Source organism: Mya arenaria, chromosome 14, assembly GCF_026914265.1.
Source record: "Mya arenaria isolate MELC-2E11 chromosome 14, ASM2691426v1".
In the NCBI taxonomy this organism is placed as follows: domain Eukaryota; kingdom Metazoa; phylum Mollusca; class Bivalvia; order Myida; family Myidae; genus Mya; species Mya arenaria.
Window position 1 is genome coordinate 45,134,224 of NC_069135.1, and position 22,002 is coordinate 45,156,225.

Genomic DNA, 22,002 nt, shown 5'->3' on the forward strand with positions numbered 1-22,002 from the left:
TCAGGTAAGGCAGCTATTTTGTCGTACAGTACAACACCAGGAAGCTCTCAGGTAAGGCAGCTATTTTGTCGTACAACACCAGGAAGCTCTCAGGTAAGGCAGCCATTTTGTCATACAACACCAGGAAGCTCTCAGGTAAGGCAGCTATTTTGTCGTACAACACCAGGAAGCTCTCAGGTAAGGCAGCTATTTTGTCGTACAGTACAACACCAGGAAGCTCTCAGGTAAGGCAGCTATTTTGTCGTACAACACCAGGAAGCTCTCAGGTAAGGCAGCCATTTTGTCGTACAACACCAGGAAGCTCTCAGGTAAGGCAGCTATTTTGTCGTACAACACCAGGAAGCTCTCAGGTAAGGCAGCCATTTTGTTGTACAACACCAGGAAGCTCTCAGGTAAGGCAGCTATTTTGTCGTACAACACCAGGAAGCTCTCAGGTAAGGCAGCCATTTTGTTGTACAACACCAGGAAGCTCTCAGGTAAGGCAGCTATTTTGTCGTACAACACCAGGAAGCTCTCAGGTAAGGCAGCTATTTTGTCGTACAACACCAGGAAGCTCCCAGGTAAGGCAGCTATTTTCTAGGCATGTCAAGAGTCAGATATTCTGATCAATTGGAAATGGCAGATGGCTTTAAATTGATGCTAACTTCACAACTTACCAATTTCCAAGATTTATCCGATAAATTTCCGGACATTTTGGGCGAAATCTCATTCACAAAATGCCGAGAAAGTAAAGTTGTGCAAGTTACCAGTATAATAACCATTTAGCCGAGAAAGAGGTTGAATTGACCGATGTGCCGAGAAAGATGAACCAACTACCAAAATGCCGAAAAAGTGGTAGTGTAATGAGCAATATGCCGAGAAAGAGATAGTTGTTAATATAAGGCCATATCGCTGAGAAAGAGATAGTTGTTAATATAAGGCCATATCGCCGTAAAAGAGATAGTTGTTAACATAAGGCCATATCGCCGAGAAAGAGATAGTTGTTAACATACGGCCATATCGCCGAGAAAGAGATAGTTGTTAACATAAGGCCATATCGCCGAGAAAGAGATAGTTGTTAACATAAGGCTATATCGCCGAGAAAGAGATAGTTGTTAACATAAGGCCATATCGCCGAGAAAGAGATAGTTGTTAACATAAGGCCATATCGCCGAGAAAGAGATAGTTGTTAATATAAGGCCATATCGCCGAGAAAGAGATAGTTGTTAACATAAGGCCATATCGCAGTAAAAGAGATAGTTGTTAATATAAGGCTATATCGCCGAGAAAGAGATAGTTGTTAACATAAGGCCATATCGCCGAGAAAGAGATAGTTGTTAACATAAGGCCATATCGCCGAGAAAGAGATAGTTGTTAACATAAGGCCATATCGCCGAGAAAGAGATAGTTGTTAACATAAGGCCATATCGCAGTAAAAGAGATAGTTGTTAATATAAGGCCATATCGCCGTGAAAGAGATAGTTGTTAACATAAGGCCATATCGCCGAGAAAGAGATAGTTGTTAACATAAGGCCATATCGCCGAGAAAGAGATAGTTGTTAACATAAGGCCATATCGCTGAGAAAGAGATAGTTGTTAACATAAGGCCATATCGCCGAGAAAGAGATAGTTGTTAACATAAGGCCATATCGCCGAGAAAGAGATAGTTGTTAATATAAGGCCATATCGCCGAGAAAGAGATAGTTGTTAATATAAGGCCATATCGCCGAGAAAGAGATAGTTGTTAACATAAGGCCATATCGCCGAGAAAGAGATAGTTGTTAACATAAGGCCGCGAAAGAGATAGTTGTTAACATTAGGCCGTGAAAGAGATAGTTGTTAACATAAGGCTGCGAAAGAGATAGTTGTTAACATAAGGCCGCGAAAGAGATAGTTGTTAACATTAGGCCGTGAAAGAGATAGTTGTTAACATATCGCCGAGAAATATATAGTTGTTAACATATCGCCGAGAAATATATAGTTGATAATATATGTCCGAGAAAGAGATAGTTGTTGAAGTAGCAAATGCTTATACAAATCATAAAAATATCATATGAAGATAAGATTCGAAAATAGTACAGGATTCCAGAAAACAGATTTTAAACTTCTAACTTCCTGCAGTTTGACCCCAAACTGACAAAGCTGATATCACAATTCGTCAGTACTGACACCCAGTTTACAAGACGTGAAAGAATCTGTTCTTTTGTCAAATGCAATAACACTGAGGGGTATCGAGACCCTTTCTTAGCTGCACAAGTTTTGATTAACAGAAGTTTAAATTTGTATGTAATGTAACGTTGTAGGGATTTATGTGTTTTGAAAATGTTATACTATATTGTTAATATAAGGCCATATCGCCGTAAAAGAGATAGTTGTTAATATATAATTAATAATTAATTATACTATTTAAATATAATTTATGGTTAAGTTTTAAAATATATTTTTCAGTGTCCGTCCGAGCGCTTCTTCGGGATTGGAAATGGAGTCATGTGGCCATTATATACGACAGTTTTGAGGTCTTCTACCGGGAAATGGCCCCTGCTATGATAGAGGACTTCAAGAACGACCCAGACTTTCCTCCCCTATATCCGGTCAAGTTTGAGAGAAACAAGTATTGGAATGCCAAGGATTTGCTGCAGGACGCATCAGCGCATGCTCGAGGTATAGTCTTAAACAAAATCAAACATCACATAATGGAATGCTCGAAATATAGTCTTAAACAAAAACAAACATCACATAATCGCCATGCTCGAGGTAAAGTCTTAGACGAAATCAAAAATCAGTCTAAAAAAATAACAAACATCACATAATTGCCATGCTCGAGGTATAGTCTTAAACAATATCAAACATCACATAATTGCCATGCTCGAGGTAGTCTTAAACAATATCAAACATCGCATAATTGCCATGCTCGAGGTAGTCTAAAACAATATCAAACATCGCATAATTGCCATGCTCGAGGTAGTCTTAAACAATATCAAACATCGCATAATTGTCATGCTCGAGGTAAAGTCTGAAACAATATCAAACATCACATAATTGCCATGCTCGAGGTAGTCTTAAACAATATCAAACATCACATAATTGCCATGCTCGAGGTAGTCTTAAACAATATCAAACATCACATAATTGCCATGCTCGAGGTAGTCTGAAACAACATCAAACATCACATAATTGCCATGCTCGAGGTAGTCTTAAACAATATCAAACATCACATGATTGCCATGCTCGAGGTAGTCTGAAACAATATCAAACATCACATAATTGCCATGCTCGAGGTAGTCTGAAATAATATCAAACATCACATGATTGCCATGCTCGAGGTAGTCTGAAACAATATCAAACATCACATGATTGCCATGCTCGAGGTAGTCTGAAACAACATCAAACATCACATGATTGCCATGCTCGAGGTAGTCTGAAACAATATCAAACATCACATAATTGCCATGCTCGAGGTAGTTTTAAACAATATCAAACATCACATGATTGCCATGCTCGAGGTAGTCTTAAACAATATCAAACATCACATGATTGCCATGCTCGAGGTAGTCTGAAACAATATCAAACATCACATAATTGCCATGCTCGAGGTAGTCTTAAACAATATCAAACATCACATTATCGCCATTGTTAAAGGCGTCATCCGTAACAAAAGGTCCGTGGAAGGTGGAGTATCCAATAGGTTGATCAAGACAAAACCGTAAAAACAACAGGCATCTACAGTTCAAAATCCTATATATATAATTAAGACCCAAACCATTGAGCATATCACCGCACAGCACAATTGTTAGAAGGATTACTGCTTGTCGTCTTTCTGCTCGTCCGAACGTCTGACTGTAGACTAACTACTGTGTATGTTCATCATAAAAAACCATGCCGGATTTGGATGAAACTTCACGTGAGTGTTTGGTTCCAAACCTAGAGATGCATTTCGCCGTAAGGTTGTGCTCTGAGTACATATATATTTGCCCAGAGTAATAACAAGATAATGGCGCTTTCGCAATCTCCAGCCCCGAGACCGAATCTGAACTAATTTTACCTTTTGTGAATTATATCAATCACAGTTGTGCTTGAGGTCAGCATGGTTTGGTCGGAGCTTCTTTCACAGACTTTTAACAGTATAGTGCACATAGAGATACCCGCGCACATTTCATCATAATAACTGACCGCATTCATACGTGTGATTTATATCAAGCCTAGACGTACATGCCGTCGGGAGGATTCGCTTTTTTACATAATTGAGTCCCTATTTTACAGTATAGTGAACATACAGATTCGTGTGCGCCCTTCCCCTTAAAGCCCTGGATGGAACTTATATCAAGCCTGGTGATGCATGCCGTCGACTGGTTTTGGTCTCAGTTATTTAACAGAGTTATGGCCTTTTTTACAATATAATGTATGAGGCAATTCCTGACGTTTGCAAATTTTATTTCTTAAATCCCTGTCCAGATGAAGATGAAACTTCACAGGATATTACATACTGGAAGGCAACAATTATTAACAACTTTAATCTGTTCAGATTAAAATTCAATCATACTAACGGCACAAAAGAAAACACATGTTCCTACGGTGACGGCTAGAGATAATCGCCAACAGAATGGATTTGATGATAGAAAGCCGACTAGTGTTCATGTCATTGAGGGTTTCTTTATGAACTTGTGTTTGAAATAACGACAACTTGGTATAGCAATGCATGAATGACAGGCTCCTACAGAGTCCTTACTAACCTGGCTTGATCATGTCACAACAAAGTAATCTATTTTATACAAACTTTCTTAAAACAATAGCCACTACATGTAAGTTTGAGTTCAATTTTGGTGATCTACAGAAAATAAAGCGAGCGTACCTCGGCCGAGATAGCTTGCTGTATTTTATGTACATCGTCAAAATCGGACTCGAGCATAATTGGTCTTTGTTGGTTCATTCTTCTGAATCGATCTACGTCAACTATGTGACAAGACGATTTCTCATTGGCCCACACAAAACTGACTACTGACACTAGTTTAACACGTAAGCCTTGTTGGAAAATTAGAATCACTATCACTACTATGGGTTTGCATCATCTTCAGTGAAAGTTCTATTGATTCATGTCTTCTTGTTTTACTAAACCCTTTTTATTGCACAGAAACCAAGCCCTGCCTTACTGGTCGATAAAAAGCCTATGCATAAGCGGAATAAAGAATGTATAGCGGTGCAATTGAGGAGAACATTGATCAAAGCACTAGCGGATCTAGGGGATCCCCTCCACCGTACCACTACCGTACCCCCGACCCAAACTCCCATTCCAAGCCCAACCCCCATCCCCTTCAAGTAACCCATCTTTGTCAACATGGTAGAACAAGAGAGATTAAATAACACGGGAATGCGCCATTGTGGAGCAATTTAAGTCCCAGTTTCCTTTGGGCGGTTCAAAGCCCCGAAGCACATGGAATCTAAATAATATTTTCTTGGCGAAAAGGACGTCCTCATTTATCAACGCTGTTTCAATAAAGGATTTTAGCAGTAACTTGGAATTATCTTAAATCTGTCAGAACATCACAGTTGGCAACATATAAACTGGCTTTGTTTTCAACTTAGATACTACTTAAGGTTAAGTTGTTACAAATCAGTACAAATATAACAAAAATATGACACTTAGATAATTTCACTTCACGACCAAAATCGTCAATGAAACAGGCCCCAGGTGCACCCCAGGTAACGTCAAACCTTGGAATATGTTTTCCAAGCGTCGATAGTAACTGGATTAATGTAAATTCAAAAAATATTAATAATAAATCTTTATAAAAATAATATATATACTAGTAATTATTCTATCTTTATCCGTATCGTGTTAGCTTGATATTAACAACGTCTTATTCTCCCATTTAGTTTATTGACAACGGTTGAAAAGTCTCATTAAATCATAGAAATTCTATTGCATCTCATTTCCTAGCGGCGTATATCAGAGTATCGTTCCAGATAGATATCAATACAAACTTTTAAGTAAAAGGTAGCAATTAGTTGATTGATTTAGTACCCTAACATCTTTCTTTTCAATTGGTTGATTGGTTTAGTAGAGGTCAACTATAGGTTAACACTTGATGCATTATGGTGATTAACAGATTTGATTTTAATGTCATGAAAAATCATTATAAGATATTATCAAAATCTTCTGCTTATTTGGTCCTAACTTAATGTCTTAGCATACATTTCTTCAGTTAAATGATTGAATTATATAAGTGTGTATTCCTGATATTAAATGTCATTGACGTATTCCTGATATTGTTTGTTTTCTGTGTATTCCTGATATTGTATGTAATTGATGCATTCCTGATATTGTTTGTTCTCTGTGTACTCCTGCTGATGTATGCTATTGATGCATTCCTGATATTGTTTGTTCTCTGTGTATTCCTGATATTGTATGTAATTGATGCATTCCTGATATTGTTTGTTCCCTGTGTATTCCTGTATATTATTGCGCCGTTCCTTATAAACTATGTGATTTCAGTATTCCTGATGTGTGTGAACGCGGACGAGATGCGTACTATCCTGTACCAGGCGGGCATGATGGGGTTCGGGGGAGAGTATGTTTACATCGCCATCCAACTAGCCACCATTAGCTGGTGGGGAACCTACAGAAAGTTCCTGAGTGAGTATATCCTGTTACCTATCGCCTTCAATATCCATAATTTATTCAGATATACTACATAACGAAATTGTTCGCATTTTTCAGTTGTTGAATGTTTGAAAACATGTTTAAAGTTGTAAACAGTGACACATATGTTTTAAAAAATATTGGGATACTAAGAACAAGTCATTCTCTGATTATTATATTTCTATTTCAATAATAACCTAACAACCAGATATCTAACAGATACATAACAGAGATAGAGTTTAATTCGAAGACTATTCATATCAATTGACTTGGTAGGCCTTATGCAAAAGAAAAAATGTATCTGGGATCATGTTCTTGAACGGACTTTTTAATGTGTGAATTATGGAAGCCTTTCAAATATCACTGAGTATCATTCAACACTATCTGAAAGCAAATAAATCGATCACAGTTAGCACTTGACTTCTTTATAGAATAATACAATACATTCAAAGCGTCTGATAGATGCTAACATTAAGCATACGCCATTTCGTGCAATATTACAGCTATGCTGGTCGTAAATATTCTTGAACGACGGAAACTATCAAATTGTTCTAAAATGTTGTTTGCTATTGAGGGGGTATGGAAAAGCTGTCTTGTTCGATAGGGAGTGGGTATGGAAAAGCTGTCTTGTTCGATAGGGAGTGGGTATGGAGAAGACGTCTTGTTCGATAGGGAGTGGGTATGGAAAAGCTGTCTTGTTCGATAGGGAGTGGGTATGGAGAAGACGTTAGTTCGATAGGGAATGGGTATGGAGAAGACGTCTTGTTCGATAGGGAATGGGTATGGAGAAGACGTCTTGTTCGATAGGGAATGGGTATGGAAAAGACGTCTTGTTCGATAGGGAATGGGTATGGAGAAGACGTCTTGTTCGATAGGGAATGGGTATGGAAAAGCTGTCTTGTTCGATAGGGAGTGGGTATGGAGAAGACGTTAGTTCGATAAGGAATGGGTATGGAGAAGACGTCTTGTTCGATAGGGAATGTGTATGGAGAAGACGTCTTGTTCGATAGGGAGGGGGTATGGAGAAGACGTCTTGTTCGATAGGGAGTGTGTATGGCGAAGACGTCTTGTTCGATTGGGAATGGGTATGGAGAAGACGTCTTGTTCGATAGGGAGTGGGTATTGAGAAGATGTCTTGTTCGATAGCAGTGGGTATGGAGAAGTTGTCTTTGGTTTGGATCAAACCCCGGAATTCTTTGAATGTCCATGCGTCTACTAAACGAGATATAAATACGTTTTTGAAGGCTTCATTCTATAAAATGAATACTTAAATGGTGTTTTGATTTTCAGACGACATGATGGACCAAACCCTAAAGAAAGTCTACGAGAACGTACTGATTCTTGAGCTCATTAACCCTGTAGAGGACAACGGCCCTTTCCAGGACGAGATACGAGACCTAGCCCTCAACGAGTTCGACTACACATTCGCGGAAAATGAAACGGTATGATAGGTAGTTTGATGGTTAAAAATTGCGATATCTAATTGGTTAATAATTAATGATTCATTGAACGTTTAAGCCCAGTTATAAATAGTTGTTAACACAAGATGGTCGTATATGTAAAGCAGGGAAATCAATCAATGAGGAATATGTTATACGTGATAAATATATGTTTACAAGTTCACAAGAGGGTGCTTATTTTGTGGTTAAGAGTAAGGTTTATTAATTTTATATTTTAGGCATAAATTCGATTCCCATCGATTTTTTTTAATTTCATTTAAAATATTTTTTTATTATTCCCCAAAGATATAAATGTGTGTATATTTGTATCACATGCTTGTAGTAAATGAATAAAAACGAATAGAAATGGGGGAAAACCCAAATCTTAAAAAAAAAATTAAATTAATTGATGATCAATTTATCGTTTTCAATTAATGCAAAACACAAAAATGTTATTAAAATGATCGCTACACATGGTTGGAACCCGTAACGGTCTCATCATAGGAATATCAACATTTATATCGCACATATGGCCATTACACCATAAAGCATACATTTTTAATCACTTTTACTTTACTAATTATGATAACTAGATAAACTCCACCATCGAGTTTTGATATGATAATGATAACCCCCATTTGCAACTAGAGCTGTCACAGGAGTGACGAATACCCCTACTCATCGTCATGACAGGAATGGTAAAGATTTTTAGGGAAAGGGGCCGTTACTCCGTCAAACTATGGTGGATTGAAACAAAAGTCAAACGTTTTACTAGGGTTTAATACGTGTACGAAAATTTATCTAAATCCATTCTATCTGTCATACGTTAACGCCCGGACACCAAATATTGGTAAAGTCGAAATTTGGCTATCTCTCTCTCAAAACAGGTAGTATGTAAAGAATGTCAAACTTAATCTGTATTTTATGGTGTTGGACGTGTTTTGTTTTCGATTTCTAAGTTGGAAAGGGGAAATAACTCTGTAATGAAAAATGCTTTATAACAAATGTCAAACTTTATTTTATCAGATGGTGTTAAAACATGTGTCCCTAAAATTAATTAAATCCGTTGACCCTGTCTGCCTTTAGAAAACCATTCAGTAAACAGTTCGACGACTATTTTTTACAACAACGACAATGATTTTAGTCGGAATTACGTGTTTATGCAAGTACATCAAATTACAGACCATACGCGGGAAATGCTCATCTCAGCTGAGGTTTACGGTGAAGCCATCTCAACGTTTGTTCAGACAAATACTTTTGATTATATCAAGGAAACACGATATTAATTCCGTCTGCAAACAGAAGCCACTTCCAGTGTCACCATAAGGAAATACACCGTGATTTACGTTCTCATAATCTTATGTTTATACACCTGCTTCAAATATCTAAAAGGATGTTTTTCGTTTCGATATCTTATATAAGAATACTATAGGGGGTATTTTTTTTGGAAATACTTTTGACAAAGTCGCCCTTGACGGCTAAGTAAAATTAATATTGTATGAAAAGAGTTGCCTTTATAGATGGTGTATCTTTTCTACGACGTTTTTATGTGTTTCCATATTTTTACAAATTTAGAATATAAACAATGATAAAGATAATACTATACAGTTAACTTCAAATGAATAATAACTGGTGAGAAATTGTTCCTTTTTGGGGGAAGTCTATTAGGTATAAAGCATTTTAATCAAATTTACTGGATACAAACAGAATAAGCCTTATGATTAAACATTAAAGTTGATATTTCGTCAAAACATATTAGAGCAGAATCATTTGCTGATACATTCGCAAGGTACGATATTTGACTACATCACGGAAAGTATTGTTTAATTTACGACATTCAGTCAATGTATGACATCTAGTTTGTCATGACTTTCTATTTGCTGCAATGAACTTATAACATTGCGGAATAATGGTCCTGCGCTGTTTTGAACCCATTGGATGTCTATCTCAGAGGGGAAGCAGTCGGACCAAATACAATTACATTTGTAATCGGGTTTTATTTGTATCAAAATGCAGTCCCTGTGAATTCATACTATCATTCTTGGATTATTTATTCCTCGTTAGGTAACATTAATTTGGTTTAATTGAAATAAATGGGGTGTTCTTGAGTTCCTCTAAATGGTTTCTTTGTAAATATAATTATTCTATATTTGCAATGAATTCATCTAGTAAAATTAGAAAACAAAATATAGCAAACGTAATCACTTTACCATGCAACGTTGCGGCTCAAGTGTTCCATGTATTCATATGTCGGTGTCTCCTGGGTCCCTTACCTCTACATTCTGCGAGAGAAATCCTTCGTAAACATACACAACACCTAACGTGTGCAAACAACGGTGTGATGGAACTGTGCATTGGCAGTTATGATAGGTACAGTTATGCAATAGTAAATATTTAATCTCGAAGGACTAGAACCAAATAGCAGACATCACCAGCACCGAGTTTACTACAGCGATGTTATTATAAGAATAACGGTGATAGGAGACGTTTCTTAGGTTTGATCTTTCATTTCTCCCACCTCCGATAAGTAGATCCAAAAATTTAACTATGCTAGAAATTCTTATCTTGCCCACGGGCAGAGATAAAATAAGTACCCGTATGTACCTCTTTTTTATGGTCACCACATTGTAATTACCGCCCTTGTTGAAGACTGTCGTCTGTAGCATCATAGAAATATTTTCTTATGGCAATATTAAGAAGGGTATTCAATTATTTCTCGCTTCAAAAGGCACCATAAAACAGTTTTCACGCACCTTTCAAGAAATAATGCTTTACTCTACTTAGAACTATTGAGAGACCGATTTGACAATTAACATAATCTGAATAACTGCGCGCATATCCATGACAACCACGAATTATCACATATCCATACGCATTTATTTTCACAACGCACAAAAGAAATCCAGTAAAAAAAATTTTTTTAAAAAGCATAGCTGTTCGTTTAAGATGGGTTCATCCTAACCTTCGCGCAGGGTGTTTTGCGGAAACTCGGTAAATCTCGTTTCCGCAAAACACCCTACGCTCGGGTCGGGATGAATCTGACACTCTCGGCTGTGGAAGTTACTTGTAATGACCTGTATACGGTCATAGCGTTTGTCTTGTTCGAGTGGGTTTTGCAGGTGATTTACGCAGCAAATTGTCCTGTATTATTCAATTTAACTGGCATATTGTCACATTCATCAAGTTTTTTTCAAGCTTTTCGATATTAAATTGATAAATAACGGTGTATAATGACATGAAAAACCCTCGTTTGGAAAAAAAAAATGTTAATCGAAATATACTTTAACTGCTACGTGACCGCACAGTTGCTGGGAAGAAACGTCAAAGGTTTTATTTCCGTTTAAAGGCAGAATATTTGCCCAGTTTCAAATAATAGCAATACAATTTCATGAACACTATTTCTACATAGTTATATTTTATGCATAGTTTGAAATACACAATATTATAAACAGACATATAAAAATCAAAATGCAAAAGGATCGGGTCACTGTTTTTACACACATCATTTACAGCCCATGTGCAATAAGAAGCAAAAGGGTTTAATTAGCAAATATATATGACTATTTAATGTATATTACATTTTTTAAGGGAAAATGTAATGGATTGTACTGTATTGAAATTGTACAGAAATATGTGGTGTGCAAAAGAGAGCTTTTGACTTGAGAGGAGATCATTTAATTAAAAATGGAAAGAAGTCCTAATAATACTTTTCACTTCACTTACTATGAGCGGCTGAAATTGTCGTTATGTTTCTGAAAATATTTAATCGCTGATCTGTGTGAGAAGTCTATAGCGAAATAAGAAAAGTTTCACTGTTTGGTAATTGTAGCGGGCTCTCATGTCGAAATCAAAAGAACAGGACTGGGACACAATTTCATCGATGTCATTTTCGAAATGATATTCTGTTCGCAAAAAAATTGTCGCGCTTTCTAAAAATCTTAAAATAACCGTCATTTTATTATTTTTAGGCATAGAGTGAAAAAGAATGTTTATTTCAGAGTAAAATCGCTTTATATTTCGACTCAATCGAACGATTTGCCTGTACCGTGAGCTTTAGATAATCGCGTGTGCTAGATAATGGCTTCATAAAGCTGCGAATCGTTGCATAGCGAGTAGAGATGCATTTTATTACCGTAACATTAACTGTTTACGTGCATAATGGTTGCCTTTTACGATATTCTTAAAATGCAAAACATTCCATTTGTTATTTCTGTGATCTACTCGTTTGTAATTTCATACGCTTCTTGTTATGGTGGAGCTTGACGAAAACCCGCTTTTGATGTGTTGAAGAGTTTCCAAATACTTCAGGAAGTTTTACAGGTACACATTGACCATTTGTCTCAAGAAACCAGCACAGTACACATTTCATAGGTCATCACTACAGCAACGACAATCACACAGTACACATTTCATAGGACATCACTACAGCAACGACAATCACACAGTACACATTTCATAGGACATCACTACAGCAACGACAATCACACAGTACACATTTCATAGGACATCACTACAGCAACGACAATCACACAATACACATTTCATAGGTCATCACTACAGCAACGACAATCACACAATGCATATTTCATAGGCCATCACTACAGCAACGACAATCACACAATACACATTTCATAGGCCATCACTACAGCGACGATAATCACACAGTACACATTTCATAGGACATCACTACAGCAACGACAATCACACAATACACATTTCATAGGTCATCACTACAGCAACGACAATCACACAATGCATATTTCATAGGCCATCACTACAGCAACGACAATCACACAATACACATTTCATAGGCCATCACTATAGCGACGACAATCACACAATACACATTTCATAGGCTATCACTACAGCGACGACAATCACACAATACACATTTCATAGGCCATCACTACAGCGACGACAATCACACAGTACACATTTCATAGGCCATCACAACAGCAACGACAATCACAAAATACACATTTCATAGGTCATCACTACAGCAACGACAATCACACAATACACATTTCATAGGCCATCACTACAGCAACGACAATCACACAATACACATTTCATAGGTCATCACTACAGCAACGACAATCACACAATGCATATTTCATAGGCCATCACTACAGCAACGACAATCACACAATACACATTTCATAGGCCATCACTACAGCAACGACAATCACACAATACACATTTCATAGGCCATCACTACAGCAACGACAATCACACAGTACATATTTCATAGGTCATCACTACAGCAACGACAACCACACAATACATATTTCATAGGTCATCACTACAGCAACGACAATCACACAATACATATTTCATAGGTCATCACTACAGCAACGACAATCACACAATACATATTTCATAGGTCATCACTACAGCAACGACAATCACACAATACATATGTCATAGGTCATCACAACAGCAACGACAATCACACAATATACATTTCATAGGTCATCACAACAGCAACGACAATCACACAATACACATTTCATAGGTCATCACAACAGCGACGACAATCACACAGTACACATTTCATAGGTCATCACTACAGCAACGACAATCACACAATACACATTTCATAGGCCATCACTACAGCAACGACACACACAAAATACATATCACACAGTACACATTTCATAGGCCATCACTACAGCAACGACAATCACACAGTAAACATTTCATAGGTCATCACTACAGCAACGACAATCACACAGTACACATTTCATAGGCCATCACTACAGCAACGACACTCACACAGTACACATTTCATAGGCCATCACTACAGCAACGACAATCACACAATACACATTTCATAGGCCATCACTACAGCAACGACAATCACACAGTACACATTTCATAGGCCATCACTACAGCAACGACAATCACACAATACACATTTCATAGGCCATCACTACAGCAACGACAACCACACAATACACATTTCATAGGCCATCGCTACAGCAACGACAACCACACAATACACATTTCATAGGCCATCACTACAGCAACGACAACAACACAATACACATTTCATAGGCCATCGCTACAGCAACGACAATCACACAATACACATTTCATAGGTCATCGCTACAGCAACGACAATCACACAATACACATTTCATAGGTCATCGCTACAGCAACGACAATCACATAATACACATTTCATAGGCCATCGCTACAGCAACGACAACCACACAATACACATTTCATAGGTCATCGCTACAGCAACGACAATCACACAATACACATTTCATAGGTCATCGCTACAGCAACGACAATCCCACAATACATATTTCATAGGCCATCGCTACAGCAACGACAATCACACAGTACACATTGCATAGGTCATTGCTACAGCAACGACAATCACACAGTACACATTTCATAGGTCATCACTACAGCAACGACAATCACACAGTACACATTTCATAGGCCATCACTACAGCAACGACAATCACACAATACACATTTCATAGACCATCACTACAGCAACGACATTCACACAATACATATTTCATAAGCCATCACTACAGCAACGACAACCACACAATACATATTTCATAGACCATCACTACAGCAACGACATTCACACAATACACATTTCATAGGTCATCACTACAGCAACGACAATCACACAATACATATTTCATAGACCATCACTACAGCAACGACAACCACACAGTACACATTTCATAGGCCATCACTACAGCAACGACAATCACAAAACACACATTTCATAGGCCATCACTACAGCAACGACAATCACACAATACACATTTCATAGGTCATCACTACAGCAACGACAATCACACAATACACATTTCATAGGCCATCACTACAGCAACGACAATCACACAATACACATTTCATAGGCCATCACTACAGCAACGACAATCACACAATAAACAATTCATAGGCCATCACTACAGCAACGACAATCACACAATACACATTTCATAGGTCATCACTACAGCAACGACAACCACACAATACATATTTCATAGACCATCACTACAGCAACGACATTCACACAATACATATTTCATAAGCCATCACTACAGCAACGACAACCACACAATACATATTTCATAGACCATCACTACAGCAACGACATTCACACAATACACATTTCATAGGTCATCACTACAGCAACGACAATCACACAATACATATTTCATAGGCCATCACTACAGCAACGACAACCACACAGTACACATTTCATAGGCCATCACTACAGCAACGACAATCACACAATACACATTTCATAGGCCATCACTACAGCAACGACAATCACACAATACACATTTCATAGGTCATCACTACAGCAACGACAATCACACAATACACATTTCATAGGTCATCACTACAGCAACGACAACCACACAATACACATTTCATGGGCCATCACTACAGCAACGACAATCACACAATACACATTTCATAGGTCATCACTACAGCAACGACAATCACACAATACACATTTCATAGGCCATCACTACAGCAACGACAATCACACAATACACATTTCATAGGTCATCACTACAGCAACGACAATCACACAATACACATTTCATAGGTCATCACTACAGCAACGACAATCACACAATACACATTTCATAGGTCATCACTACAGCAACGACAATCACACAATACACATTTCATAGGCCATCACTACAGCAACGACAATCACACAATACACATTTCATAGGTCATCACTACAGCAACGACAACCACACAATACACATTTCATAGGTCATCACTACAGCAACGACAATCACACAATACACATTTCATAGGTCATCACTACAGCAACGACAATCACACAATACATATTTCATAGGCCATCAATACAGCAACGACAATCACACAATACACATTTCATAGGTCATCACTACAGCAACGACAATCACACAATACATATTTCATAGGCCATCACTACAGCAACGACAATCACACAATACACATTTCATAGGCCATCACTACAGCAACGACAATCACACAATACACATTTCATAGGTCATCACTACAGCGACGACAATCACACAATACACATTTCATAGGCCATCACTACAGCAACGACAATCACACAATACACATTTCATAGGTCATCACTACAGCAACGACAATCACACAGTACATATTTCATAGGTCATCACTACAGCAACGACAATCACACAATACATATTTCATAGGCCATCACTACAGCAACGACAATCACACAATACACATTTCATAGGTCATCACTACAGCAACGACAATCACACAATACACATTTTATAAATACAGCGACGACAATCACACAATACACATTTCATAGGCCATCACTACAGCAACGACAATCACACAATACACATTTCATAGGCCATCACTACAGCAACGACAATCACACAATACACATTTTATAAATACAGCGACGACAATCACACAATACACATTTCATAGGCCATCACTACAGCAACGACAACCACACAATACATATTTCATAGACCATCACTACAGCAACGACATTCACACAATACATATTTCATAAGCCATCACTACAGCAACGACAACCACACAATACATATTTCATAGACCATCACTACAGCAACGACATTCACACAATACACATTTCATAGGTCATCACTACAGCAACGACAATCACACAATACATATTTCATAGGCCATCACTACAGCAACGACAACCACACAGTACACATTTCATAGGCCATCACTACAGCAACGACAATCACAAAACACACATTTCATAGGCCATCACTACAGCAACGACAATCACACAATACACATTTCATAGGTCATCGCTACAGCAACGACAATCACACAATACACATTTCATAGGTCATCACTACAGCAACGACAACCACACAATACACATTTCATAGGCCATCACTACAGCAACGACAATCACACAATACACATTTCATAGGTCATCACTACAGCAACGACAATCACACAATACACATTTCATAGGCCATCACTACAGCAACGACAATCACACAATACACATTTCATAGGTCATCACTACAGCAACGACAATCACACAATACACATTTCATAGGTCATCACTACAGCAACGACAATCACACAATACACATTTCATAGGTCATCACTACAGCAACGACAATCACACAATACACATTTCATAGGTCATCGCTACAGCAACGACAATCCCACAATACATATTTCATAGGCCATCGCTACAGCAACGACAATCACATAGTACACATTGCATAGGTCATTGCTACAGCAACGACAATCACACAGTACACATTTCATAGGTCATCACTACAGCAACGACAATCACACAATACACATTTCATAGGCCATCACTACAGCAACGACAATCACACAATACACATTTCATAGACCATCACTACAGCAACGACATTCACACAATACATATTTCATAAGCCATCACTACAGCAACGACAACCACACAATACATATTTCATAGACCATCACTACAGCAACGACATTCACACAATACACATTTCATAGGTCATCACTACAGCAACGACAATCACACAATACATATTTCATAGACCATCACTACAGCAACGACAACCACACAGTACACATTTCATAGGCCATCACTACAGCAACGACAATCACAAAACACACATTTCATAGGCCATCACTACAGCAACGACAATCACACAATACACATTTCATAGGTCATCACTACAGCAACGACAACCACACAATACACATTTCATAGGCCATCACTACAGCAACGACAATCACACAATACACATTTCATAGGCCATCACTACAGCAACGACAATCACACAATACACATTTCATAGGCCATCACTACAGCAACGACAATCACACAATACACATTTCATAGGTCATCACTACAGCAACGACAACCACACAATACATATTTCATAGACCATCACTACAGCAACGACATTCACACAATACATATTTCATAAGCCATCACTACAGCAACGACAACCACACAATACATATTTCATAGACCATCACTACAGCAACGACAATCACACAATACACATTTCATAGGTCATCACTACAGCAACGACAATCACACAATACATATTTCATAGGCCATCACTACAGCAACGACAACCACACAGTACACATTTCATAGGCCATCACTACAGCAACGACAATCACAAAACACACATTTCATAGGCCATCACTACAGCAACGACAATCACACAATACACATTTCATAGGTCATCACTACAGCAACGACAATCACACAATACACATTTCATAGGTCATCACTACAGCAACGACAACCACACAATACACATTTCATGGGCCATCACTACAGCAACGACAATCACACAATACACATTTCATAGGTCATCACTACAGCAACGACAATCACACAATACACATTTCATAGGCCATCTCAACAGCAACGACAATCACACAATACACATTTCATAGGTCATCACTACAGCAACGACAATCACACAATACACATTTCATAGGTCATCACTACAGCAACGACAATCACACAATACACATTTCATAGGTCATCACTACAGCAACGACAATCACACAATACACATTTCATAGGCCATCACTACAGCAACGACAATCACACAATACACATTTCATAGGTCATCACTACAGCAACGACAACCACACAATACACATTTCATAGGTCATCACTACAGCAACGACAATCACACAATACACATTTCATAGGTCATCACTACAGCAACGACAATCACACAATACATATTTCATAGGCCATCACTACAGCAACGACAATCACACAATACACATTTCATAGGTCATCACTACAGCAACGACAATCACACAATACATATTTCATAGGCCATCACAACAGCAACGACAATCACGCAATACACATTTCATAGGCCATCACTACAGCAACGACAATCACACAATACACATTTCATAGGTCATCACTACAGCAACGACAATCACACAATACACATTTCATAGGCCATCACTACAGCAACGACAATCACACAATACACATTTCATAGGTCATCACTACAGCAACGACAATCACACAGTACATATTTCATAGGTCATCACTACAGCAACGACAATCACACAGTACATATTTCATAGGCCATCACTACAGCAACGACAATCACACAATACACATTTCATAGGCCATCACTACAGCAACGACAATCACACAATACACATTTTATAAATACAGCGACGACAATCACACAATACACATTTCATAGGCCATCACTACAGCAACGACAATCACACAATACACATTTCATAGGTCATCACTACAGCAACGACAATCACACAATACACATTTTATAAATACAGCGACGACAATCACACAATACACATTTCATAGGCCATCACTACAGCAACGACAATCACACAATACATATTTCATAGACCATCACTACAGCAACGACAATCACACAATACATATTTCATAAGCCATCACTACAGCAACGACAACCACACAATACATATTTCATAGACCATCACTACAGCAACGACAATCACACAATACACATTTCATAGGTCATCACTACAGCAACGACAATCACACAATACATATTTCATAGGCCATCACTACAGCAACGACAACCACACAGTACACATTTCATAGGCCATCACTACAGCAACGACAATCACAAAACACACATTTCATAGGCCATCACTACAGCAACGACAATCACACAATACACATTTCATAGGTCATCACTACAGCAACGACAATCACACAATACACATTTCATAGGCCATCACTACAGCAACGACAACCACACAATACACATTTCATGGGCCATCACTACAGCAACGACAATCACACAATACACATTTCATAGGTCATCACTACAGCAACGACAATCACACAATACACATTTCATAGGCCATCACTACAGCAACGACAATCACACAATACACATTTCATAGGTCATCACTACAGCAACGACAATCACACAATACACATTTGATAGGTCATCACTACAGCAACGACAATCACACAATACACATTTCATAGGTCATCACTACAGCAACGACAATCACACAATACACATTTCATAGGCCATCACTACAGCAACGACAATCATACAATACACATTTCATAGGTTATCACTACAGCAACGACAATCACACAATACACATTTCATAGGTCATCACTACAGCAACGACAATCACACAATACACATTTCATAGGTCATCACTACAGCAACGACAATCACACAATACATATTTCATAGGCCATCAATACAGCGACGACAATCACACAATACACATTTCATAGGTCATCACTACAGCAACGACAATCACACAATACATATTTCATAGGCCATCACTACAGCAACGACAATCACACAATACACATTTCATAGGCCATCACTACAGCAACGACAATCACACAATACACATTTCATAGGTCATCACTACAGCGACGACAATCACACAATACACATTTCATAGGCCATCAATACAGCGACGACAATCACACAATACACATTTCATAGGTCATCACTACAGCAACGACAATCACACAGTACATATTTCATAGGTCATCACTACAGCAACGACAATCACACAGTACATATTTCATATTTCATAGGCCATCACTACAGCAACGACAATCACACAATACACATTTCATAGGTCATCACTACAGCAACGACAATCACACAATACACATTTTATAAATACAGCGACGACAATCACACAATACACATTTCATAGGCCATCACTAGAGCAACGACAATCACACAATACATATTTCATAGGCCATCACTACAGCAACGACAATCACACAATACACATTTCATAGGCCATCACTACAGCAACGACAATCACACAATACACATTTCATAGGTCATCACTACAGCAACGACAATCACACAGTACACATTTCATAGGTCATCACTACAGCAACGACAACCACACAATACACATTTCATAGGTCATCACTACAGCAACGACAACCACACAATACACATTTCATAGGTCATCACTACAGCAACGACACTCACACAGTACATATTTCATAGGTCATCACTACAGCAACGACAATCACACAATACATATTTCATAGGCCATCACTACAGCAACGACAACCACACAGTACACATTTCATAGGCCATCACTACAGCAACGACAACCACACAGTACACATTTCATAGGCCATCACTACAGCAACGACAACCACACAGTACACATTTCATAAGCCATCACTACCCCAACGACGAACACACAATATACATTTCATAGGTCATCACTTCATAGTTTGAATGCATATCAAATAAGGCTGTTTTTCATATTTTTTATCCAAAACAACCGACAATACGTGGGAAGTGGATATTTGTTGACGCCATCCCTTAACATTTGTTTAGACAAATCCATTTATATTAATTCAAGTAAACACGAAATTAAGGCGTCTGTAAAAAGAAGTCAATGCTTCGAGCATGCAATCTATGCTTATAAAGACACGCATTTACATACTCATATTTCCTGTTTGCACTTCTGGTTGCAATGTCTAAAATGCCGTTTTGCGTGTCGATAGGGTATGTATGAGCACGATTAAGTGGTAGGTCGGGAACGACGACATTTGACAAAGGTCGACGTCTCTGTTTTCTAGAATAACGTAAGCCGTATTTCTGTTCTAGGACTCAGGGTAGTTTCTATTTTTATGACACGTATGCACTCACCCAGAATGGAAACATGGACATTTTTGTAAATTGGAAGTTTTTCTAATTTCTTGACTTCAACTTGTGAAAATTCAGATAGCTTGTTGTAATCATTATTTCTTTTAAAACCAGTCTAAAAAATCTAAAGCTGGATAATAAATGTAGCCATAGTTCGGATACTTGTGAATAGCTGCTTCTACTTGAAATCTTAATTTGTTGATTTTTTTTTTCAAAATGTTATCATTGGTATTAAGTCTGTTAAAAGAACGTTATGTTTGAGTACAAA

General features: G+C 38.0%; 1 protein-coding gene across 1 annotated transcript; it reads left to right on the forward strand.

Moving 5' to 3' along the window:
- Positions 1 to 2,475: 2,475 nt before the first annotated feature.
- Positions 2,476 to 8,064, forward strand: LOC128216172 (uncharacterized). The gene is made up of 3 exons (XM_052922749.1): positions 2,476 to 2,640; positions 6,470 to 6,610; positions 7,907 to 8,064. The coding sequence occupies exons 1-3, from the start codon at positions 2,511 to 2,513 to the stop codon at positions 8,062 to 8,064; spliced, it is 429 nt and encodes a 142-aa protein (XP_052778709.1). The 5' UTR covers positions 2,476 to 2,510.
- The last annotated feature ends 13,938 nt before the right edge of the window (positions 8,065 to 22,002 follow it).

Excerpts from the sequence above, each read along its gene's own strand:
- LOC128216172 (XM_052922749.1), top strand. The coding sequence starts at position 2,511 with ATGGCCCCTGCTATGATAGAGGACTTCAAGAACGACCCAGACTTTCCT. Across the intron at positions 2,641-6,469 it reads CGCATCAGCGCATGCTCGAG|TATTCCTGATGTGTGTGAAC; the intron begins GTATAGTCTTAA and ends ATGTGATTTCAG. Across the intron at positions 6,611-7,906 it reads AACCTACAGAAAGTTCCTGA|ACGACATGATGGACCAAACC; the intron begins GTGAGTATATCC and ends TTTGATTTTCAG.